This window comes from Helobdella robusta (genome assembly GCF_000326865.2).
Source record: "Helobdella robusta unplaced genomic scaffold HELROscaffold_15, whole genome shotgun sequence".
Classification (NCBI taxonomy): domain Eukaryota; kingdom Metazoa; phylum Annelida; class Clitellata; order Rhynchobdellida; family Glossiphoniidae; genus Helobdella; species Helobdella robusta.
The window spans coordinates 438,177-464,605 of record NW_008703839.1 but is presented as its reverse complement, the minus strand read 5'-3'; the positions used below and the strand labels follow the sequence as shown (position 1 = coordinate 464,605).

Here is a 26,429-nt window from a genome sequence, read left to right as displayed (position 1 = left end):
AATTATTTCTGACGTTCATTGTAAGGTCATTGATGTACATCACAAATAGTAATGCTCCAAGTACCGACCCTTGAGGAATCCCACTCAGGACATCTATCCAGCTTGACACATACTCCCCTATTACCGCTCTTTGTTTTCTTTCACTTAAAAATGCTTTGCACCAACCTAACAATTTATCTTTAACATCAAGATTTTCTAATTTTATACATAATCGTTCATGTGGTACAGAATCAAAAGCTTTAGCAAAATCAAGAAACAGTGGCGGATTAACGCACAGGCACAACAGGCACCGGCCTGGGGCGGCAAATTTTGAAAACTATTATTTAAAAATATTCAAGTTGAATAAAAATAATTATTGAAATTGATACTTTAAAAGGATTCAAACCAGAAATTCGTGCTGAGGATAGAAGAATTATTTCTAATTTGAGTTTTCTTGAAACCGGAATTATGGTAGAATTGTGGAGTTTTGTTTTAGAATGTCTGAACAAGTCTAACGTCAAACTTCAAAAAGTAGACATTGATCTATCGACTGTAATCGAAATTTACGACTCACATTTAACGTTGTTCGAATCACTCAGAGAAAGATTTGAGGATTATGAAAAAAAAGGAAAAGTCCTGTCTTTAGTTGATGACTACAAGGTACCGCCATTAAGAAAACGGAAGCGGCATTACGACGAATCAGTTGACAAAGGAACAGAATTTACCACTCGAGAAAATTTTCGTGTAATCATATTTTTTGTAATTGTGGATAACTTAAATTCTGAAATGAACAAGAAACGAAACGATTATGTAGAAATTAATGAAAATTTCAAAGCAATTGTACAGTTCAAAACATTGTCAGTGGGTGAGCTAGAGATTGCAGCGGATGGATTAAGATCTTTATTTCCAAACGATCTAGACGACACCTTAAATACTGAACTGTTACATTTAAAGTCTCATTTGGCTACCTTAGACCAAAATGCAGTTCCACACACTCCAATTGATTTGTGTAAATGGATAAGATTGAATGACTTGCAGTGTGTATATCCAAATGTAGTCATTGCACTTCGGATGTACACTTGTACTCCTGCTACAAACTGTTCGGCCGAGCTATCTTTTTCTTGTTTAAAGCGCGTTAAAAACTATTTGCGTTCGACAATGTCCGAAGAAAGATTAAATTATCTTGCAATTCTATGCATCGAAAAAACAATTTTGCAAGATTTAGACATTAATTTCGTTATTGATGAATTTACGCACAGGAAGGCACGTCGTAAAGTTTTGAAATAACTTTTATAAACTGCAATGAAAGAAAATTTATTTTTTAAAATTGATAATATTACATTACATGAATATTATTAAAGAATGTACTTAATAAAAATGTTTTAAAAATATTGCGTTTATATGAATTTAATTTCTAAATTTATTATAAAATTTAAAATTGGGGCGGCAAACCACGAGTGCCTCTAGGCGGCAAAATGGTTAATCCGCCACTGTCAAGAAATGCTATGTCGACCGGTATTATATTATGTTCATTTGCTTCTATTATTAAATCGAATGTTTCTAATAAATTAGTGCAACAGCTTTTATTATTTACAAAACCATGTTGTTCTTTGATAATTAATTTATTTTCATTTAGATGTTTCATTAGTGTATCTCTTGTTATACTCTCCCTTATTTTGCAAACTACAGATGTTATAGAGACCGGTCTTGAGTTTGAATCACTATAGCTATATCTAAATTCTAATATATGATGACCATGTTCTATATTTCCCAAAGGTGGTGAATTTTGCAACATATAAACTCTATTACATGATTCAGATAAAATTAAATCAAGAACATTTGTTAATAAACCTGATTCCTTCTGAAAAGTAGGTTCCATAACATTTTGATAAATGAAGTTGTTGTCTAAGCATTTCATAAATAACTAAGCTGATTCATTTGAAGTTGTGACAATTCCAATATTTTCTTCATTCCACTTTACTTTATCATATTAAAATTAAAATCACAACATATTAACATACCACTAAATTTATTATTTGTTATATATTTTGCTGCTTCATCTATAGATTTTATTATATAATTACAATAACTTAAGTTACTGTTCCCAGTGCGATATATACATCCACACAAAATTGATTCATCACCAACCTCTACTGAGCACCAAAATTTGTTCAATAATTCCATTATTTAAAAATTTATTTGTTATTTCATATAATTTAATAATATTTTTTACATATATACACACACCTCCACCTCAGCCATGGTTCCTGTCTTGCCTAAATAAAGAATAACCTGAAATGCTGGTTGCTGAAGTGTCTGTCCACCATGTTTCACATATCATTAAAATATCTGTTTTTTTATTTTCTATTTCAATAATTAAATCATTGTATTTGCTGTTCAGTGATGTGGCATTGGTGTACCAACAAAACAAATTCTTGCTCTATTTTTTTGTTTTAGACTCGTTTGTTGTTGTTGTATACTGCAACAACTTTGTTTCATCGAACCCATATCAAAAAAGATTAATCAGTTTGTTACTTTTGTTTAACTCTTCATTTTTTTCATTTCTCTTTTTAATTAGCTCTTTGGATAGCTTTCTTTCTGATTCATTCAGATCTGGTGAAATGAAGAATTTTTTGAATTTTTCAGAATTCTTTAACTTTTTTCTTGCCATTTGGATGACTTCTTTTTGCACTGTTTTATCTTTAAACCTCACTAAAATAGGGGTTGTTACCTCATTTGATTTAAGCTTGAATCTATCAATATTCAAAATATTAATTTGTCAACATTCAACTCACTACAGGCATCTTCTACAATTGCCTTGTCTTGAATCTTTCTGTTTTCGATGTTACTCTCTTTCGATAGAGGTATTTCAAAAATTACAACATTTTTTCCCTTTTTTCTTTATCTTTGTTTACGGCCACAATTTCATTCACCACTTTAACTTCTTCACTTTTTATCTTATCATTTTTAACTACTGACACCCATATGTCTATGTCTTTTTTGAGTTTTCTTTGTCTATCATTTTGTCATTTTCTTTGTTTTCTAATTCATCAAGCGGTAAGATGCCATTTATTCCAGGCTGCACGTATGCGTGCTCGAACGGCAGCTAGATATTGAAACGATGTGACTTTCTCTACCTTAATGGCTTCAAAAACTTTACTATTACGAATTTGTTGTTGTGGATTGATGCAAGCAAAACAAACAAAATTGGACACTTTAGATAAAGTACCAATTATTTTTGAACAACGTTTGTGACACCACTGGTTACACTGCTGACACTTGATTGAATTGAGAATCGAGCTTTGGTGAACTCCAACGCCGATGTCAAATGCATTTATGTTGTGCTGACCGAGTCTTAGTATTTTTTATACATTTCCATCACAAGTCGAACAAGATATTCTGGAATGAGTTGTCGACGTAAACTCCACCTGATTGCCTCACGGAGTACTCGATTAAATGCTTTTTCAAGGTCTACAAAAATGTGTGATAGTTGTTGATGCTTTGCGAGGTACTTCTCTTGCAGTTACCGAATGATGTGAATTGCATCAATTGTTGATTTTCCCGCTAGGAAATCAAATTGATGACACGCAAATTTGTGAAGCGTTTCATATTTTTTTTTATTTCTTTCAGTTTGGTTAATACTATTGTGGTTTATTTCAGACTAGTTGTTTTATTTCGATCTTATTATTTTCTGTTATTAAGAGTTGATTATATTTTGGTTATGATTTTGTTGGGGGCATAGAAATTTTAGTTTGCGCCCTTTATTTGAACTATTATGTTATGTTATGTTGATAATTTCCGATTTTGATGCAAGACGTTAATCTTCTCTCAATGACTTTCTCGACAATTTTCAGGGAGTGTTCTAACAGACATATACCCCGATATGATGAACAGTTCAATGGATCACCTTTGCCTTTGTATAGCGGAACTGTCATGCTATAGTTCCATTCAGTCGGCATTGAGCAATTTCTCCAGATTTCACGGCAAAGTTGTAATAACGTTTGGATACCTGCAGTACCAGATACTTTGATAATGTCATTTGTGAGTCCAGAGGGCCCTGCTGCCTTTCCATCCTTTATAGCTTTCAGAGCTTCTGTAAGCTCCTCTACAGTGATGTCTGAAATTGGAACTTCGATGGGTGGAGCGTCAAAGTTAACATTGATGGGATTTGTTTCGTTTAACAGACGGTTGAAGTATTCTCTCCACTATAGCTTGATCTCATCTTGTTCAAGAACCATCTCGTTTTTGTCTTTTTTGATACATGAGGCACCAACTATGTCTTTTTTCTCATGCTTTGCTTGTTTTGCTATACAATACAGAGATTTCATTTGTTCACCTTTGCATTTAGTGAGCCACTCTCCGCACTGAAATGTCCGAACCAGTGCAACTTGACGTCTTGCATAGTTGTTCTTCTCACGGAAAATTTTATGGTCATCAACAGACCTTGATTTTTGCCAATGCTTGTTTGCAGCTTTCTTTTCAGCTAATGCATTTTGTACACTGTCATTCCACCACCAAGTGTCCCGTTCATGCTGGCGTTTTGTACCAGTTTCCCACAAACTGTAGTTGCAGCGTTTATCTAAACGATTTTGTATGTACTGCAATCTGTACCTACGATTGGTGGTCTAACTGTGTGGCGACATTCTGTTGAAATTTTTATCGATGAATATTGCTTTTCAACTTTCAGGATTTGATTCTCCGAGACATTTGTTTAGACTTATGTTGTGACAGTTCGACAACTAGGTCTGCCACAATGAGTCTATGTTGGGCGACACATGATTCGCCAGGTATAACTTGGACATTTTTAAATAGCCTTCGGTGTTGTTGCTTGACTGCGAAGAAATCAATTTGCGTGACTGATGTATGTATGCTATAAAATGTTCCAACCTCTTTTTAAAATATGTGTTCAGTAAACAAAACCCGTGACTTTCAGCAAACTCAAGGATGCGGTTGTCATCTTCATTCCGTTCTCCATAGCCAAAACCACCATGTACGTTGTCAAAATTATCTGTTTTCTCTCCAACGTGGCTATTTAGATCGCCTCCAATCAGGATTGTTTCAGATTTTGATATTGTTTAGATAGTGTCAGAGAACGCCTGTCTGTGGTGCGCATGCAGAAAAATAGTTATTGTTTGCTATTCTAGGCGAAGCTTGATCCACATGAGACGTGAGTTAATCCTTTTAATATTCTTAATATTTTAATATTTTTAATACTTTTTGGGCTAGCGGTTTTTTGACAAAAATTCCAACACCATTTTTGACTGTCTTTTGACTATTCCAGAATAGTTTATATTTTTTTTTGTCTGAGTTGATATGACAGACACCATTTGATTTCCATCGGGTTTCCTGAAGGCAACATATGTCAATCCTTCTACGCTCGAGCATTTCGGCGATTTCCATGCTGCGGCCAGTCAGTGATCCAACATCGAGCGTTTCAAGTCTAAGTACCATAGAGGGGTCATTCTGAATTTATCTGCAACATCCCTCCGCTATTGCATACTTTTTGGCACCCCTTGACCACTTAAGGCCTGCTGGGGACTAGGAGTCGTTGTTTTTATTTGTGATGGCATAGAATAATTTGGGGAAATGTTTTTACATCCAGATACCCATCCTGACGACAACCACCAGTTATAAGCGATGGGCCTAGCCTTTTGCTCAAAAGCACGCAAGGCAGTGTGGATGCAGTTTTATGTCATGCCCAGGACATATGACTGATTTAAATTAGTCGTCTCAATCTGCACACCTTTTATTGAACCATTTAACATATTGATAACTGTTTTGTTAGTAGAAGATAACTGGGTTTGATCGATGGTTTCTAAAATTGAAATTTTAGATAATTGATGATTTATTTCTGCATTTGGTTTTTCTTCTTCTTCAGTGACATCAACTGTTTGATAATCTTCATCGGAAAAAATATTATTATCAAATGGCCATAGTCCACAAGTCTTGAATCCATTAACTGCTTTGTCCAGGAGTTGATGTGCGAAGAAATGCTTTTTTAAATAAACTGGCTATATCATAAAAACTTTTTACCAGGTTTTGACACTAACCAGTTATCACAAGCAATATTGTAAGCACTTTTTAGTGGTTTAAAATATGTCTTGTCATGTGGCTGCAGTTTATGAGTAAAATGGGTTGGAAATGTTAACATATGTACGCCTTTGCTACGGGCTAAATTTATAGCACTAATAGATTTATGGCTGTTGTGTCCATCTAATAAAATAATAGTAGGATTTTCTTTGGAAGCGTTTGTGCATTTTGAAAAATGGATCAACCATTTAGTAATAGTGTTGAATTAGTCCATCCATTTAGACTAATGTGTCCAACAGTTTCTGGTGGCACTCCTTTAGTAAAGCATCAGTCATTCTTTTGCGAGAATATATGAACATAGGTGGCAGGAAATTACCAGCAGCATTGAATGCACATATAACTCACTGTTGAACCTCTTTCTCTACTAGTGATTTTGCCTACAGCTTTTTTACCTTTTTTAGCAACAATTTTACTTGAGTTATACACATTTGTTACACCTGTTTCATCCATATTCCGTATGTGTAAAGGAGTACAAGGAATGTCAATGAGTAGTAGTTTATAAACTTCAAAAAAGTGTATCACCTTTGGTTTGTTAAACGCTATTGCACGTGACAAATTGGTTCCTTCTGGTTTTCTTATTGATAGATCAGGATATCGTGTGAGGAAACTTGAAAGCCAATCTTTTCCAGCAGATTTTTTGTTTTTATTCATGGTTTCGGCTAGCTCAAAAGCTAAACGACGTACATCATAAGGAGTGAGTCCATAAAGACTTCTTTCCATATATTGTATATGGTTATGAAGTTCAAGTTAAATTAAATCGGAAAGAAGTGGAATGTGACGTCCAAATTTTAGAGTTCCAGGATTGAGTGTTTTTTTTTATCTCTGTGATGTTCGCGCTGGAATACTAAGTTCTTGGCTTACAAGAATCAGAGATTTTCCATTTGCAATAGTTTGCAAACCGGTTGCAAGCAACTCGTCTCCATATTTTCCTCGTTCGGAAGTTTGCTTATATTTGCGAACCATGGCACCAGCCAGATTAGTTTGATATTTGAGAAGCTTGAACAGTTGAAGTTTAACTGTATAAAAAAATATCTTTATTAAAAACAAAACAACTATATGTATATTCAAACAACCATCCAAATCAATATCACCGAGATAAGCAACAACAAATTTTGAACGAAGAGATGTTATTAGTAGATCGACTGACAGAGAAAAAAGCAGAAGACCCAAAGGATCACCTTGCTGTACACCCTCAGCTGACAAAATAATATTGTTTTTGAAGGAAAGGAATGAGTCAGCATCGTATGACAGCCAACAAAAGTTATATATTTCAGGAAGCCGTGACTTGACGCATCCAAGCATATTGTCCCGGCGAAGGGAATTGAAAACATTGGAAAAGTCAAGTTTTAAAAAACCTTCATTCTCGGCCATGTTGCCAACAAAACGTCGGACAGCATGCACCGCTCCCTCTGCTCCACCGCTGACGCCATCACCATCTTGCTGGGGTTGAAGGATTGGAGCTATCTTTTCTTTTATAGATAGCAGAGCATATTTGGCAGCCCAGAGTCTCCAAACACAACTAAAAACAATGGATCAGACATCTCCATCTTTTTTGGAGAGCGCCAACAATCTCCCACCAAAAAAATAAAGTTCAACCCCAGTAGGGCAGACACCACTTAGCAACAAATTGATGATGCTGGCTGCTGCATCAACAAGCTCGGTGGCTTTAGATTTATCATGAGTCAAATCTCTCGAATGTTGTTGTGTAAGGCCATCTCTTCTCCCGGAAGTCCCTTTTGGAAACTGTTTCAAGCACCATGCCTTTATCATTTGTAGGTTTCTTGTCCGGACTTGGTTTTCTGTCTAATGGCGCTTTTGGGTGCCTATTCTTCAAAGCACTAAGCCTGTCTGCAGAATTTAGAGCCATTGGCTCCAATATTCTCATGGCATTTTTGATGTTGCCCTGCTCCATTTTACTTTTTACCAATGAACTCAATTTTTTTTGTCGAGCTTTTTTTTTATAACTGATATTGGTTCGATAGAGTTTAATATGTCTTCAAAATGTCCTTTTGCCAGTGCATCCAATCTGTTGTTTATTCCGATGCTAACGTTGTAGCCTTTATCCCCTCTTGGCCCCTTTCGGAGGACCAAACGTGCAGAAATAACAGTCTACACCACAAAGCTGTGACTGAAGAGTTATCCAGGATGGCTTTCAAAATGCAGGTCAACGTCTTTCCAAACTTTCTGCATGACTGTTTTGGTATGTAATTAACAGAAACCGAGCAGATTAAAGAAAAAAGTCCTTTGCCGAAGGAAAAACGTCACCCTCAAATGCCGCACGTTTTGGTGGTTTCGGGTCAGCATTTTAGATTGACGTATTTACCATACCAGATCCAAATGACCTCCGCCGATTAAGGCTTGAAAGTGGCTTTTTAAGCGACCCAGAACACTCCGTTCTTTTCACCTTACCTCCATGTCTTACAAACGTACCATCGTGCCTCAATTTAAAGTGTTTGAAGCAGGCATGGCAACATTTGAGGGAGGATAGATCCAAAGAAGAACCCTGACTTGACATGTTATAATTTATTGCTCTATTGATTGAAAAAAGTCAAATTGAATTTTAAGGAATTCAATGGAAACTATAAAGGTATGAAAAACAGTTACGATTATTGCCAACTATGGAAACACGTTTAACAATTAATATCTATGAACAAGCGCGTATGAGCAGAGCAAGTGTATTATGTGTTGTTTTAATAAAATGAAATTGAGTTTTAAAATAATTGGAATTGAATTGATTTAATTTATTGATTGATTTAATTATTTTAATTTAATTTATTTTTTTTATAAAAATTGAAGTTGAATTCAAAGTAATTTTTAGAAATTATAAGTAAATGAAAGACTATTCAAGTCAAGAATATTGCCAACTATAGAACCACCGGTTTCCATCTAAAATCAGGCGCGTATGTGTAGCGCGAGTGTATTGAGTTTAATTTTAATAGAATTAAATATACTTTTAAAATAATTAGAATTGAAATGATTTAATTTATTGGTTTAAATAATAATTATTATTTTTTTAAACACTTAAATTGAATTTAAAGAAATATTATGGAAGCTATAAATGAGTGAAAAACTATTACGAATATTGTCAACAATAGGAACACCAACGTGAACGTACAACTAAAGCAAACAAATGTTGAACAATTCAATTAATCAATCAATCAATGATCCTCCTTTGTCTATCGAAGGACCGTCGAGGCCGATGCATGCTTTTTACATTTTTTTTCCTTTTTTTTCCAAAACCTTTTCTATTTTTGGCCAGTTTTATTGAATTCAGAATATCAACACCAGTCCATTCATTAATGTCATCTATCCATTTCTTTGCAGGTCTACCAATTTTTTTTTCCAATCTCTTTTCCTCATTAGTACCATCTTAATCAATCAGTTTTTTCTCATTCTACAAATGTGTCCAAAAAATCCCAATTTTCTTTTTCTGACTCCGTCATATACATTTTTCTGTCTTCCAAGTTGATTTCTGATGGTTTCATTCTTTTCTTTCTGCCTCCAACTGATTCCCAACAAATTTCGGTAACACTTCATCTCAAATGCTTTCAATTTGTCTTTGTCTCTTTTCTTTATTGTCCATGTCTCACATACATAGAGCAAGCTTGGAAAAACACAAGATTCTATAATTTTCAACTTTGTTTTTATAGATACATTTCCACTTTTCCATATTTCCTTCCATGATGGGAACATTCTTTGGGTTATTGCTCTCCTTCTGTCAATTTCGTTGGTGCAGTTGTTGTCACAGGTTATAAGACTGCTAAGATACACAAACCGGTCTGTTTGTTCGAATTTTTCTGATTCTATCTGAAATCCCGCATTGTTTCTGCCTTTTCCCGTAATCATCACCTTCGTTTTGTCTTTGTTGATATGCAACCCGTGATCTTTTCCACCAACGTGTTTTAGTTCAATTAGTTTCTGTAGACCTTCTTCACTAGAAGCTAGAAGGTCTATATTGTCTGCAAACCTGAGATTTTGGACAGTTCTCCTTCCTATGTCAATTCCACCCAATTCCGAATTTTCCATTTTTTCCATTGTTCTTTCTAGCAATGCTATGAATAATATTGGTGATATTGGATCGCCCTGTCTGCTTCCAATGTCTGCTTTTATCCAATCTCCAAGTTCTGTATCTATTATTACCGACATTTTAGATTCTTCATAAAGTCCTTTCAGTACTTTGACCAGCTTTTCTGATGTCCCCATACTTTCTAATGTTGCCCACAAACCTTCATGACAGACAGAATCAAACGCTTTCTTAAAATCAACAAAGCAATGGTAAATTGTCTGACCGCTACTTTTTGCATCCTCCATCATCAGTCTCAACATCAGAATTTGTTGGATCGTGCTTCTGTCCTTTCTGAAGCCTACTTGTTCTTCATGCAGATGCTGCTCTATGACCTTTTCCTGTCATACTTTTACGATGGTCAGCATGATCTTGCATATGTGCAATTGATCTGTAATTATCACAGTCTTTTTGGTCTCCCTTTTTTTTAACAATTACTATCTAAATAAAACCAGGCGCGAGCGTACCGTGTGTTATTCTATTAGAATTAAGAATAATAAAATATAATATCGATAATGTTAAATGAATTATTTGAAATAATTGGAATTAAAACTATAGTGTTTAATTGATACAAATTTTTAGATTACGAAATAAATAAAGAAAATAAATACAAAAATTATACGTATTACCTACACACAAAAGAAAAAATTAAAAAAAAAACATGGGCGAAGACAAATGCCCCTATGCCCGCAACACAAAAATTTTAAAATATATAAAATTTTAACACACAAACAATGTACTTGAATATATGTTAATATGTTCTGTTTATACATAAAGATCAAACAAAAATACAAATATAAACAAAAATATAAGAGAATAATTTCTCTTATTAATTCAACTACCTATATTTTATATATATATATATGTATGCAAACATTTCTTCATGAAAATTCCAATTTCAACCAATCATCGTCCTTTCTTTAAGACAATCATGTCAAAAAAAACATTTTCACCATCATCCAAAATCTATAAACAGCATTCACGAATAGTCATCCTTTAACTCCGCTCTCCAATCGTTTTTAAATTCATAAGAAAATCATCCAACTTTTTTTTAAACTCATTCAAATCACTGCGATTAAAAACGTCATCCTTCAAATTATTTCAAATATTAATAGTTCTATTAACAAAATAATTTTTTCTTAAGTTCGTATGGAATGTCAGTACTGTTAGCCTCATCTCATGTCCTCTTGTTCGTCTGGTGGCTCTCAATATTTCCGGCAAGCTTCGTTGGTCCTTTTCATTCAACATGTTAAACATCGTTATCAAATCATCTCTTATTTGTCTGTATTTTAGTGTTGGCAATTGTAAAAATCTTAATCGGTCCTCACATTTCATTCCCTCACAGTCCTTGGTCATCTTTGTTGCCCTTTTCTGAACCTTTTCGATCGCTTCTGTTTCACGTATTGTCCATGGTAACCACACACTTCCTGCGTACTCCAGCTGAGATCTAACTAAGGATTTATATAATAACATAAAAACATTTTTATCAAGACCTTTTAAATTTCTGTTTATTAAACCCAACAATGAAAATGCCTTCTTAACATTGTAATGTTTATGCTCAATGAATTTCAAAAATGTATCAAAAATAACACCCGTCTTTAATTTTATCAACAAAAAGTAATAGGTGCAAGCTTATTTTATAATCAAAATTATTATCTCTGATACAGAACAACCAAACTTCATCACAACACATTTTTCTTTATTCAATTTCACATCATTCTGCACACACCACTCATTCAAATCATTCAAACCCCTCTGCATTACCACACTATCCCAATCTGAGTTCACAATTTTAAACAACTTTGCATCATATTCATACATATACATCGCAACCCCATTTACATCCTGAAACAAATCAAATAAATCATTAATATACTTTAAAAACAAAATTGGCCCAAGCACACTACCCTGTGGAACTCCACTCTTTATCTCACAATATCTTAACATACCATCATTCACTCTCACACAAAATGTTCTTCCATTCAAATAATTATTAACCCAAGCAACCAATCTGTCATTCAACCCACATTTGTTCAATTTAACCATTAATTTACTATGTGACATTCTATGAAATGCCTTTTCAAAATCAAACATAATAAAATACAGAAAAAAAGGTAAAATAAATAATAAAAGTATGGAAAAGATAACAATAAAGTTAACATAAAAAAATAAATATAGACAAAAAAAGGTTAGATAGATAAAACTAACTGAAGAAAAAACGATAAAATTATTAAAAAGAGAAAATATAATAAATAAAATATAAGAGCTCAGAAAAATCATCCAGCACGTTCGTTATCCTACCACATACATGTATGTATAAATGGGTGTGCATATGTGTGTTATATAAAAGGTATGTGTGAAGTGTATCTATCTTTGATACTTAACACCAGTGGTATTATTCCCATATATACACATATAAATATACGATACACACTTACTTTTATACAAATTAACCTACATATATATGTACGTACTGTATATATATACACCATATATAGTAATAAATCAATCAATCTTCGTTTTGCGTACAGAGACCCGGTCCCCGAGATAAGACGTTGTTTTCTTTGCCATCAACTTTTTGCGCCAAATTAGATGATCATTTGTATCCATTTCATTTAAATTTAGAGCTTTCATGTCTTGCTTGATTGTTTGCGACCAGGACTTCTTTGGACGGCCTTTGGGACGTGTGACAGGTACTTCAACATCTGCAAGAGAAGTTATGGCACTGTTTCTACTTTATTTGACATGACCAAACCATCGCAGACGGTGTTGCCGGCATTCGTCCTTTATATCATCTAAACCAGCACGACGCAGGATTTTGGTAGATTTGATGTGGACCTTCAGACTAATTCGTTGCATCCATCGAAGCATTTTCATGTCAGTACATTGAAGTTGTTGTTCCAGTTTGGTTGTCATTGGCCATGTTTCTGCACCATATAACAACATCAGACGTATTACAGATTTATAAAGTCTTGATCGTAGTGGTAGTGGGATGTCACGCCGCATCATTATAGAGGCAAGGAGATGCCATTTATTCCAGGCTGCACGTATGCGTGCTCAAACGGCAGCTTCAGCTGTTCCTGTACAATTCAAAAGATCCCCTAGATATTGAAACGATGTGACTTTCTCTACCTTAATTGCTTCAAAAATATTGCTATTTCGAATTTGTTGTTGTAAATTGATGCAAGCAGGACAAACAAAATTGGACACTTTAGATAAAGTACCAATTATTTTTGAACAACGTTTGTGACACCACTGGTTACACTGCTGACACTTGATTGAATTGTTACCTACACCAGCTTTACAAACTGAACAGGGCCATCGTCCAGTAACTGTGGATTAGATGGGTTCACAAGTGCTCATTGCTTTGGTTTTGCTGATGTTGACTTTGAATCCATGATCGGTGAGTCTGGTGTTCCAATCTTCAAACATCAGTGCTGCATTCTGCTCAGACGTGGCTGTTAAAACAATATCATCAACATATATTAGATTCCAAATGTCACCAGTGCGTATCGGTTTTATGATTTCTTCCATCACAGTTATAAATAACAGTTGACTGAGAATCGAGCCTTTGTGAATTCCAACGCCGATGTCAAATGCATCTGTTTTTCCAACCGTTGTGCTGACAAGAGTTTTAGTATTCGTATACATTTCCATCACAAGTCAAACAAGATATTCTGGAATGAGTTGTCGACGTAGACTCCACCAGATTGCCGCACGGGAAACTCGATCAAATGCTTTTTCAAGGTCTACAAAAATGTGTGATAGCTGTTGATGCTTTGCGAGGTACTTCTCTTGCAGTTGCCGAATGATGTGAATTGCATCAATTGTTTATTTCTCCGCTAGAAAACCAAATTGATAATTTTCGATTGTGATGCACGACGTTAATCTTCTCTCAATGATTTTTTTGACAATTTTCAGGGAGTGTTCTAACAGACATATACCCCGATATGATGAACAGTTCAATGGATCACCTTTGCCTTTGTATAGCGGGACTGTCATGCTATAGTTCCATTCAGTCGGCATTGAGCAATTTCTCCAGATTTCACGGCAAAGTTGTAATAACGTTTGGATACCTGCGTTACCAGATGCTTTGATAATGTCATTTGTGAGTCCAGAGGGTCCTGCTGCCTTTCCATCCTTCATAGCTTTCAGAGCTTCTGCAAGCTTCTCTACAGTGATGTCTGAAATCGGACCTTCGATGGGTGGAGCGTCAAAGTTAACATTGATGGGATTTGTTTCGTTTAACAGACGGTTGAAGTATTCTATCCACTGTAGCTTGATCTCATCTTGTTCAAGAACCATTTCGTTTTTGTCTTTTTTGATACATGAGGCACCAACTATGTCTTTTTTCTTACGCTTTGCTTGTTTTGTTATACAATACAGAGATTTCATTTGTTCACCTTTGCTTTTAGTGAACCACTCTCTGCACTGATCTGTCCGAGCCAGTGCAACTTGACGTCTTGCATAGTTGTTCTTCTTACGGAAAATTTTATGGTCATCAACAGACTTTAATTTTTGCCAATGCTTGTTGGCAGCTTTCTTTTCAGCTATTGCATTTTGTACACTGTCATTCCACCACCAAGTGTCCCGTTCATGCTGGCGTTTTGTACCAGTTTCCCACAAACTGTAGTTGCAGCGTTCATCAAAACGGTTTTGTATGTACTCCAATCTGTACTGGCTTCGATTAATGGTCTAACTGTGTGGCGACAATCTGTTGAAATTTTTCTCGATGAATATTGCTTTTCAGCTTCCACGTTTTGATTCTCCGAGGCATTTGTTTAGACTTATGTTGTGACAGGTCGACAACCAGGTCTGCCACAAGGAGTCTATGTTGGGCGACACATGATTCGCCAGGTATAACTTTGTTATATAGTAATAAATATATATATATATATGTATATATATATACATATATGCATATATATACATATATCATAAGTAGTTTTTCTTTTCTGGACAAACGTATATATATAAGTCAACGTATATATATAAGGATATATCATAAGTATATATCATAAGTATATATATATATATAACATAACATCTTCCTAAATAATAAATAAATAAATACCTTGTTAGAGTTCCTCCCTCATCTTCGTTCATTTTGTGCTCGTTGTTCTGGCCGATGTCATTTCAATTATTAAATTAGAAATTTATTGAATTTTCTCAGCAGATTATCTGCTGTCTGATTATAATTATATTGTAAATAAATTTTTCTCTAGTATTGCTATCTTCTAATTTTAAACATGAAATTAAGTCGGCCGATTTAGGTTGCCTTTTCGCGAGTGCGGTGTGGACGCGGTGCGGATGCGGGCAGTTACGGATGTAAACTTTGAGGATGCGGGCGGTTGCGGTCTGGAAAAATATTCTCTGCTTGGGGCTTTAATAACCACCACCACCACTACCATCATCATCATTATTATCACCACCACCACTATTATCATCTCCACCATTATTATCACTACTACCGTTTCCATTATTTCTATCATTATTGCCATTATTTCTACTATCATTTTTATCACAACTATTATTACAACCACCAATATTGTTATAACCATTATCATCACCATCCACAGCATCACCACCATTATCATTCCTACCATCAACACTACTATCATTGTTATTAATTCTTAATTGTTTTGTGATAATGATTTTTTCTTATTGTATTGCTTAGAATAAAAGAATCTTGAAGGTGTTTAGAGTTTTTGGTTCTTCCTTATGTTACCGAATTGAAATGTGAAGATTGTTTATCGGATTTGGTTCTAGTGCTCTTTGTTAGTATCAATAGAGGCTTCGTTTATTTATTTGTATATTGTTTTAACCGTCACAAATATATTCGATATAGGCGCTGGTATCGCTTGTGAACACACCCAGTTCGAGGAAGAACTAGAACCTTCTGACAGCGAAATGTCTAGTACGTGCGAGAAGCGTCGATAAAACGGGTATATAAAGACGTGCAGGATATCGAATAGCGATTGAATGGATAGTGGTCGAAAGCGATATTTGAAATTTGATTTTGCGTGGAAGTGTTATTATTATTATTATTAATATTATTATAAGAGAATTTATATAGTACCCTTTAATGCAACTCAAAGGCGCTGCTTTCATCTGGTGAAATCATCGGGAAAAAAGATACGTCTTCCAATCTTTGAAAAACTTCTAAACCAGGTTAAACTGTATGGAAGTGAGCTCCAAATTTGTGGACCAGCAACGGCAAAATTTCTATTGGCCACCATCAAATTTATTCTTGGCACCGATAAAAATAACTGATCATCTGAGCGTAATTGCTAGTGATGAATAGTTTTTGTTTTGTATAAACACCTTCCAGATAAGTAGCTTGGGCTTAAACCATTTAAACATTTTAAAACCATAACGGCAAGCTTGAAGAGGATTTTTTTTAATTGTGAGCCAATGGAGATCTCGTAGAGTATTACCGACATGGTCGTATTTTAACCCTCCGAAAATGATCTTAGCAACACGATTTTGAATTGACTGAAGACGATTAATCAATTGATTTGAAACTCCGTAAAAAATGCTGTTGCAGTAATCCTATTTTGAATGAATGAATGCGTGAACTAAACATTTCAACGAGTCGTTATTGACTGATTTTTTACTTGCCTGAGTTTGCGAAGTTGATAGCAACAATCTTCAACCAATGACTTTGTATGTTGATCCATTGACATTACAGTATCAAATACAACGCCCAGATTTTTAACAGAAGTGCAGAACTTAACATTAGAACCACCGATGTTGATGGAGTTAATATTAATCTTTTTTAATTGCTGCCAAGTACCGACAGGGAGAATTTGTGTTTTCGTTTAGTTTTAGTTTATTATTTACATCTATTCACTTAATTCATTAAAACAACGTAAAAATCTATCAACCATCGCATCAAAACCCGGGTCTGTGTTACCGCAACCAATTATTTGCAAATCATCCGCAAAGGCATGTTATCTGAAACCATATTTTTCAATAATAGGAAAAACATCGGCCGTGTACAATATAAACAAAAGAAGCCCTAAAACAGAAACTTGGGGCACTCCGGAAATAACAACTTCCACATTGGACAGAAAATTATTGAAACAAACCAGTTGCGTCCTACCAATCAGATAGGACTCGAACCATGAAACAACCGCACCGGCAACACCAAAACGGCATTTAAGTTTATGAACAAGGAGTGATTGTTCGACGCAGTCAAACGCTGCGCTCATATCTAATAAAGCCAAAAGTGAGACATTTTGTGAATCCATGGATGCAAACAATTCAGAAGAAATATCGATCAGAGCAGTTTCAGTAGAGTGATACTGCCTGTAACCAGACTGATGGATTGGAATTAAACCATGCACATTCAAATGATTTTAAAATTGTTTTAGAACTAAACGTTCAACGACTTTTGATAAAAACAAGAGGTTTGAAATCGGGTGATAATTTGCAATATCATCCTTATCAAGAGATGGCTTTTTTAATAATTCATTAATATTATATTTCAGAAGAAATATCGATCAGAGCAGTTTCAGTAGAGTGATACTGCCTATAACCAGACTGATGTATTGGAATTAAACCATGCACATTCAAATGATTTTAAAATTGTTTTAGAACTAAACGTTCAACGACTTTTGATAAAAACAAGAGGTTTGAAATCGGGTGATAATTTGCAATATAATCCTTATCAAGAGATGGCTTTTTTTAATAAGGGAGTCACAACGGTATGCTTTAACGCCTTGGAAAATAACCAGTGTCAAAACACAAATTGATAAAAATGTGAGAAACGGTATGAACAAATCTATATATTGTTTGAAAATATGCACAAGAATAATGTCATGGAAAATGTCTTTGATGGCGAACTGAGCACAACTTTCTTAATTTCATCACCAGAACATGGAATAAAAAACTGAACGAGTCAGACAACCCTGAATCACTAGAAGCGCTAGGAGGCTCAAGCAAGGAATTTGTATGTTCTCTAACTATTTTAATCTTATCACTAAAAAATGTTGCAAATTGTGACGAGGTAAACTTTATATTAGATTCATCGACTGAATGACTGGTGGAAGATTTACTTAATAATTTATTAATGGTTGCTCACAATTTTTTAGGATTAGATTTATGAACAAGGATCAAGTTTTTGAAATACAAATTTTTTGATTCAGTGTAAATAGAATTTTTTGAAAACAGAGCCTTTTTCCAGGCAATTTTATTAACATCTTTAGGGTTTTTTCGATATGCTTTTTCCAATTTACGGCAAGCTCTTTTCATACGTCTGCATTGATCATTAAACCAGGGAGCAATGTGAGTATCATTGGACTTAACGTAATGCAGTTGGGCAATTACATCAACAATTGATTGCATCTTTTTGACAAACAAAATTAACGTATGAATAATTAGGTGGCATGGCTAAACGAACAGTATCAACCCCCAGTGAACCATGCCATGACTCAGTGATAACAAAAATGTCTAAATCCTCAAACAAAAAATTATAAATAATGTCTAATTTTGACGCAATAAACCTTATATTAAACAACGCTAAATTAAAAATTATTTTGTGACGTTTTTGGTAGCTTGATGATTTTCCAACGTCCGATCGGACCTCTGACCCTGAAAAAAAATTCTCACTACCAGCGTTCTTGGTTTTAGCCTCATACACTAGTGAATTTAGCTCAGTACGTTGCTCTAGAGTCAAATCATGGCTAATTTTAACTTTATTTAATTCACCGTCGAATGACCTTATTTTAAAAGACGCTCTCAAAATCAAACTTTGTCGCTTTTTCTTTCCTCTCTTGAAATTGCCAAAACGTTGTTGATACTGAAAGCATCACCGGCTAATGACTTTAAAAAAGACAACATCTCTGTCTTTTGAGACGTTTTCACTTTTAGACAAATTAAATATAACAATGTTGTTTTCATGTTCTTTATTACCATTAACTGTGTCTAACGTCTTTTTGACAGTTTTCACTTCATTGGATACAGCATCAATATTTTTCTTGACAATACTGGGCCAAGTCGCGCTGAGTTCATTTTTAAAGTTGCTAATAGATTTGTCGAGCAAACCATCAGCGTTTGATATTTGGCTTTTTTTCGGTTTAAATCTAGGGAGGTTTTGAATTGATTCTATTCACTCATTATATTGTCATTGCTTTCTTATTCGTTTTGTTTTCCTATAAGCTTGTTGACGGTGTTGAATCACTCGAAAAACTTTGAACATTCATTGCAAAAATATTTTAAATTCACTGTATTTTTCAACAATTTAAAACCTTGGTCAGTCAATTTAGCGCACTTAACATGACTATAACATTCACAGTACGAACATTTGATGCCTTCCGAAGATTTGCGCATTATCTCCGCGCAATAACAACATGTCTTAGACATTGTATAAACGATCTTTGGTAACAAGCAAGTAAAAAGAATGTTTTGAAGGTGACCTTCAAACAACTAATAAATGTCTACTAACTACTTATCTTTTAACAAAAAACAAATCAAAACGAGAATTCTTACAACTTAATTCTTTAAATTAAACTTAACTGAACAAATTATAATTTTAATACAAATTAACGAAGTTAACCAACAAAAATATATAAATCAACCAGAGCAAAAATGTAAACGTGTGCGCACAATTATCAACGAACAATTCACAGTCTACAGGTATATCGATGTTTAGTTCACGTTTCATGACCATTTTAAAATGTCCCATTCGTTCATGGTATAACTGCAATGCATCTTGGTCATTGACAAAGTTAACTTGAACTTCAGAATTCAACGGTCTAACAGTTTTTGCAACAAGTTTGAACAAACCTTCATTGTTATTTCTTATTCCAACAACATTTATCACATTGTCAATAAGTAGATGACAACTTCTTGAGGTTGAAACAAAAGAGCTATTTCTGTTCTTATCTTGAGTTGCTAGCACTGAGAACAAATTTCTTTTTAATTTTGGCACATACCAGACATCTGTGAGTTTAACCGTTTGCCATTTATTATTCACTTTCACTTGAAGATGAATAATTCCTTTTCCAAAAGCTTCATCGCCATTTGCAACATATAATTCACTCGGTTGAGAACATTTTTCAAAACTTTGAAATATATCTTTTCGAAAAGTTAGATGACTCGTTGCACCATTTTCAAAAAACCATTCACCAGTGTACGCTGATCCCATAACAACTAGTGATTTTTTATTGTCATCACGTAGATTGTTATTTCTTGGTTTTGCTGGTTTACCATCAGAATGCCATTTTTCACAATTTTTTACAATGTGACTTGGCAATTTGCAGTAATGACATATCAGCCGCTTTGATTTGCTGACAAATTTATTTTGTTTCTGACCTTTCATGTTTTGATATGACTTTTCAGTTGTTGCTTTGACAAATAATACTTTATTACTTTCAGTTTCGCCTTCCAAGGAAACTCTCATAGCTACACAATTGATCTGTGAGTGTTTCAACTGTTCTTTTAGTTTTGTTTAACAACCTCCAACTTGCAGCAAATGAAAAATATTTTTCTGGCAAAGTTTAAATTATTTGACACACCAGCAATAAGTCACTGTTTTCATGTTTTCCTAACTCGACCTTTAAATCTTTCCAAAGATTTTTGAGTTTTGTAACATGAGTGACAACATCATCACTTTCATCCATTTTATAACTAAAAAACTTCATGCATAAGTTGTATGTTTTATCTTCATTAACTTCATCATACAATCTATGAAGTTCTAACCAAACATCTTTGGCATTACTGAACGAACGAACTTTTTCATACGTTTCATCGGTCATGTTGGTTGACAGAATTATCAAAGCACTACAATCTGCTTTATTGAATCTGTTCAAAGCAGTTTGATACTTTGCTATCTCATCTTCATTTAAGTCATTGTTTAATTCATCTGGAACTTTTAATTTGCCACTTACTACGTCCATTGCATTAGGAATGCCGTGTAGTTTTATACAAACTCTCGATTTCCAGTTCAACCAATTACTTTTGCCTTCTAGGTGTTTGATTTCTTCCTTGTCTTTCAATTTGACCTTTTAATTAGAAGCAAAATATCAATTTTCAGAAAATGAAGAAGCACGTGTTTTCTCTTCACTTCAGTTTTCAAAAAGGAATCTTCCGATATTTCTTTATTCTAAATTTTCTTCGTCAAATCAATTAATTAAGAAAAATGTTATCTGGGCCCATAATCTGTTAAATTTCTTGTCACGTAGATCGTTTAATTAATTGATATTAATATTGAAAGACATTAAAAGAAGAGAAATAAACTTAGAAACGTTCTTGACTTGTTTATTATCAACCGGAACAACAGAATAGGGAAAGTGAAGTTATACCCAAAGCAAAGAATATTTGGTCCAAAGAAAATAAATGTATATCATAAATCATAACGTTTTAAAACAAAACATAAAACTTAATATACCCAACATCAAACATCACGATCAGATCATCAGACCCACCAATAGTCGTCAACTTCAACAATTTACCCCGAACTCCGTCTTGCACATGCTAACGAAGACCTGTCCATCCGGTACAGGTCCAGACAGTCTACCAGCATTGTTTCTACAAATCATCGCTCCATTCATCTCCAGCACCTTAAGTTCATTCTACAATCACTGCTTAAGGCATTCATTCATCCCATCACAATGGAAATTCAGCACAACTTATCCAACTCTTAAAACGAAATCCCATCATCATCAACAGATTATCGCCCATCGTCTATCACCCACATTTCTTTCTTTAGCTCTACTCTACTCTTTCATCTACTCTACTTATTAGTTCTAGCGTAGTTCAAGGTTTTGTTCTTAGACCATCTACCTTTATCATCAATGCTTCTTCTCTCAAAACTTTTCATAGCTCTAATCACATCATCAAATACGCTGACGACACCTACCTTATCATCCCATCATTTTTATTCATTTATTTACTTATTTATACTTTAAATTTTATACTACTGCCTTGCATGCTGTAAAAGTTTCTGCGTCTGTCAGATCCTGATTTTTAAAGAATAATGAAAAAAAATATTTTAGATTTGCTGGTAACTGCTAAGAGTTTTATATATTATGTAAATTATATGATTCAAATGGGTAAATTTGAGATCGATATATACTACTATATTGACAAGAAGATTAACTATGCATACACAAAGAGGTGCAATAGTGAATAGAAAATCATTTAATCGATAATCACGAATGGCAATTGCTAGAAAGATACTAAACAGTAACACAAAAATACAGTAACACTATACATAAACAAAGAAAAACCTGTATTAAATATGCAATAGAAGTAGTAACTTTACTACAGACAAAGAAACTACTAATAAAAAAAAACAATAAATCAACGCAAAGTGAATTATTGGAGCCAATAATGGAGAAACGCATGGTCAATTTTTGGAGCCAATAAAGTCGGAACGCACAGATATAAGTATTCAAAAATACAACAAATAATTGATAAAATACTATAGAATACATTATAAATAGTAAAGGATTACTGAAAAAAAGCTTTTTCTGTAATAAAAAAGATAAAAGTAAATTAAATATTTGGTTATAAACAAGTTTAAAATGCGGTAAGAAATATTGAAAAATTTTATGAGAAACTGATCAAAGCTGCTATCAATCAATCAATCTTCGTTTTGCGTCCAGAGACCCGGTTTCCCGAGGTAGGACGTTGTTTTCTTTGCCATCAACTTTTTGCGCCAAATTAGACGCTCAGTTGTATCCATTTCATTTAAATTTAGAGCTTTCATGTCTTGCTCGATTGTTTGCGACCAGGACTTCTTTGGACGGCCCTTGGGACGTGTGACAGGTACTTCAACATCTGCAAGAGAAAATATGGCACTGTTTCCACTTCGTTTGACATGACCAAACCACCGCAGACGGTGTTGCCGAAATTCGTCCTTTATATCATCTAAACCAGCACGACACAGGATTTCGGTAGATTTGATGTGGTCCTTCAGACTAATTCGTTGCATCCAACGGAGCATTTTCATGTCGGTTCGTTGAAGTTGTTGTTCCAGTTTGGTTGTCATTCGCCATGTTTCTGCACCATATAACAACACCAGACGTATCAGAGATTTATAAAGTCTTGATCGTAGTGGACATCCCACTACCAGGTAGTGGGATGTCACGCCGCATCAATATAGATGCAAGGAGATGCCATTTATTCCAAACTGATGCAAGTGGGATGTCACGCCGCATCAATATAGATGCAAGGAGATGCCATTTATTCCAAACTGCACGTATGCGTGCTCAAACGGCAGCTTCAGCTGTTCCAGTACAATCCAGAACATCCCCTAGATATTGAAACGATGTGACTTTCTCTATTTTAATGGCTTCAAAAACAGTGCTATTTCGAATTTGTTGTTGTGGATTGATGCAAGCAGGACAAACAAAATTGGACACTTTAGATAAAGTACCAATTATTTTTGAACAACGTTTGTGGTTACACTGCTGACACTTGATTGAATTGTTACCTACACCAGCTTTACAAACTGAACAGGGCCATCGTCCAGTAGCTGTGGATTGGATGGGTTCATCAGTGTTCATTGCTTTGGTTTTGTTGATGTTGACTTTGAATCCATGATCGGCGAGTCTGGTGTTCCAATCTTCAAACATCTGTGCTGCATTCTGCTCAGACGTGGCTGTTAAAACGATATCATCAGCATATACTAGATTCCAAATGTCACTCGTGCGTATCGGTTTTGTGATTTTTTCCATCACAGTTATAAATAACAGTGGACTGAGAATCGAGCCTTGGTGAATTCCAACGCCGATGTCAAATGCATCTGTGTTTCCAACCGTTGTGCTGACAAGAGTTTTAGTATTCGTATACATTTCCATCACAAGTCAAACAAGATATTCTGGAATGAGTTGTCGACGTAGACTCCACCTGATTGCTTCACGGGGAACTCGATCAAATGCTTTTTCAAGGTCTACAAAAATGTGTGATAGTTGTTGATGCTTTGCGAGGTACTTCTCTTGCAGTTGCCGAATGATGTGAATTGCATCAATTGTTTATTTCCCCGCTAGAAAACCAAATTGATAATTTCTGATTGTGATGCACGACGTTAATCTTCTCTCAATGATTTTTTTGACAATTTTCAAGGAGTGTTCTAACAGACGTATACCCCGATATGATGAACAGTTCAATGGATCACCTTTGCCTTTGTATAGCGGAACTGTCATGCTATAGTTCCATTCAGTCGGCATTGAGCAATTTCTCCAGATTTCACGGCAAAGTTGTAATAACGTTTGGATACCTGCAGTACCAGATGCTTTGATAATGTCATTTGTGAGTCCAGAGGGCCCTGCTGCCTTTCCATCCTTCACAGCTTTCAGAGCTTCTGTAAGCTCCTCTACAGTGATGTCTGGAATCTGACCTTAGATGGGTGGAGCGTCAAAGTTAACATTGATGGGATTTGTTTCGTTTAACAGACGATTGAAGTATTCTATCCACTGTAGCTTGATCTCATCTTGTTCAAGAACCATCTCGTTTTTGTCGTTTTTGATACATGAGGCACCAACTATGTCTTTTTTCGTACGCTTTGTTTGTTTTGCTATACGATACAGAGATTTCATTTGTTCACCTTTGCTTTTAGTGAACCACTCTCTGCACTGATCTGTCCGAGCCAGTGCAACTTGACGTCTTGCATAGTTGTTCTTCTCACGGAAAATTTTATGGTTATCTACAGACTTTGATTTTTGCCATTGCTTGTATGCAACTTTCTTTTCAGCTATTGCATTTTGTACACTGTCATTTCACCACCAAGTGTCACGTTCATGCTGACGTTTTGTACCAGTTTTTCACACAAACTGTAGTTGCAGCGTTCATTAAAACGGTTTTGTATGTCTTCCAATCTGTACTGGCTTGCGATTGGTGGTCTAACTGTGTTTTTCTCGATGAATATTGCTTTTCAGCTTCCACGTTTTGATTCTCCGAGGCATTTGTTTAGACTTATGTTTTGACAGTTCGACAACCAGGTGTGCCACAAGGAGTCTATGTTGGGCGACACATGATTCGCCAGGTATAACTTTGACGTTTTTGAACAGCCTTCGGTGTTGTTGCTTGACAGCGAAGAAATCAATTTGCGTGGCTGATGGTCCACTTTTGTATGTTATGAGATGTTCCAACCTCTTTCTAAAATATGTGTTCAGTAAACAAAATCGTGACTTTCAGCAAACTCAAGGATGCGGTTGCCATCTTCATTCCGTTTTCCATGGCCAAAACCGCCACGTACGTTGTCAAAACCATCTGTTTTCTCTCCAACGTGGCCATTGAGATCGCCTCCAATCAGGATTGTTTCAGATTTTGGTATTGTTGAGATGGTGGCAGAGAATGCAGTCCAGAAGTTATTTTTCATCTCTTCTGATTCGCCTGTCTGTGGTGCGTATGCAGAAAAAATAATCATTGTTTGCTTTTCTATGCGAAGCTTGATCCACATGAGACGTGAATTAATCCTTTTAATATCCAGTACTTCTTGGGCTAGCGGTTCTCTGACAAAAATTCCAACACCATTTTTGGCCGTCTTTTGACCATTCCAGAATAGTTTATATTTTTTTTTGTCTGAGTTGACATGACAGACACCATTCGATTTCCATCGGGTTTCCTGAAGGCAGCAGATGTCAATCCTTCTACGCTCGAGCATTTCTGCGATTTTTGCGGCCAGTCAGTGATCCAACATTGAGCATTCCAAGTCTAGGTACCATAGAGGGGCCATTCTGAATTTTTCTGCAACATCCCTCCGCTATTGCATACTTCCCAGGGATTCTTGGCACCCCTTGACCACTTAAAGCCTGCTGGAGACTAGGAGCCGTTGTTTTTCTTTGTGATGCCATAGGAATAATTTGGGAAAAAATTTTTACATCCGGACACCCATCCTGACGACAACCACCAGTTATAAGCGGTGGGCCTAGCCTTTCACTCAAAAGTAGTGTGTGTGTATCCAGTGTATGTTGTATATATATTTATATATATATACAAACATATATATATATATATAATATAAATTTGATATGTCATATATATATATATATATATATATATATATATATATATATATATACATACAATATTCTATAAATTCTACCGAATGTTTGGCGTTAATATGTTTGTAGTTCGTTTTTTCAATTTTTCTCACTAAAGTTTTTTGGTGAACGTTTGGTTTATTAAAATTCAAAATATACTTATTTTCTGAATTCATGCTGCAAATAAGGCCATATTTCGATTCCGAATGAATCATCATCAGTGCTTTCTGCTGTTTATATAGGGAAATATTGACTTTGTCAAAATGAATTTAGATGGAGATTGACTTATTCAAAGTGAATTTAGA

The 26,429-nt window shown here is 34.9% G+C and overlaps 4 protein-coding genes across 4 annotated transcripts; 1 reads left to right on the top strand and 3 right to left on the bottom strand.

Annotated features, from left to right (window-relative positions):
• Window positions 1-978: 978 nt before the first annotated feature.
• HELRODRAFT_153317 (hypothetical protein) lies at window positions 979-1,251 on the top strand (the record flags this gene model as incomplete). Its single annotated transcript, XM_009015035.1, has 1 exon — window positions 979-1,251. A coding segment is annotated over one exon (273 nt), but the record flags the coding sequence as incomplete, so codon positions are not given.
• Window positions 1,252-6,885: 5,634 nt separating this feature from the next.
• On the bottom strand, window positions 6,886-7,981 carry HELRODRAFT_169165 (hypothetical protein; the record flags this gene model as incomplete). The annotated part of the gene is made up of 2 exons (XM_009015034.1): window positions 6,886-7,065; window positions 7,826-7,981. 2 exons carry the CDS (start codon window positions 7,979-7,981, stop codon window positions 6,886-6,888), a joined length of 336 nt encoding a protein of 111 aa, XP_009013282.1.
• A 121-nt stretch (window positions 7,982-8,102) lies between these two features.
• On the bottom strand, window positions 8,103-8,584 carry HELRODRAFT_169164 (hypothetical protein; the record flags this gene model as incomplete). The annotated part of the gene is made up of 2 exons (XM_009015033.1): window positions 8,103-8,261; window positions 8,393-8,584. The coding sequence occupies 2 exons, from the start codon at window positions 8,582-8,584 to the stop codon at window positions 8,103-8,105; spliced, it is 351 nt and encodes a 116-aa protein (XP_009013281.1).
• A 16,666-nt stretch (window positions 8,585-25,250) lies between these two features.
• HELRODRAFT_74962 (hypothetical protein) lies at window positions 25,251-25,757 on the bottom strand (the record flags this gene model as incomplete). The annotated part of the gene is made up of 1 exon (XM_009015032.1): window positions 25,251-25,757. A coding segment is annotated over one exon (507 nt), but the record flags the coding sequence as incomplete, so codon positions are not given.
• Between the last annotated feature and the right edge of the window lie 672 nt (window positions 25,758-26,429).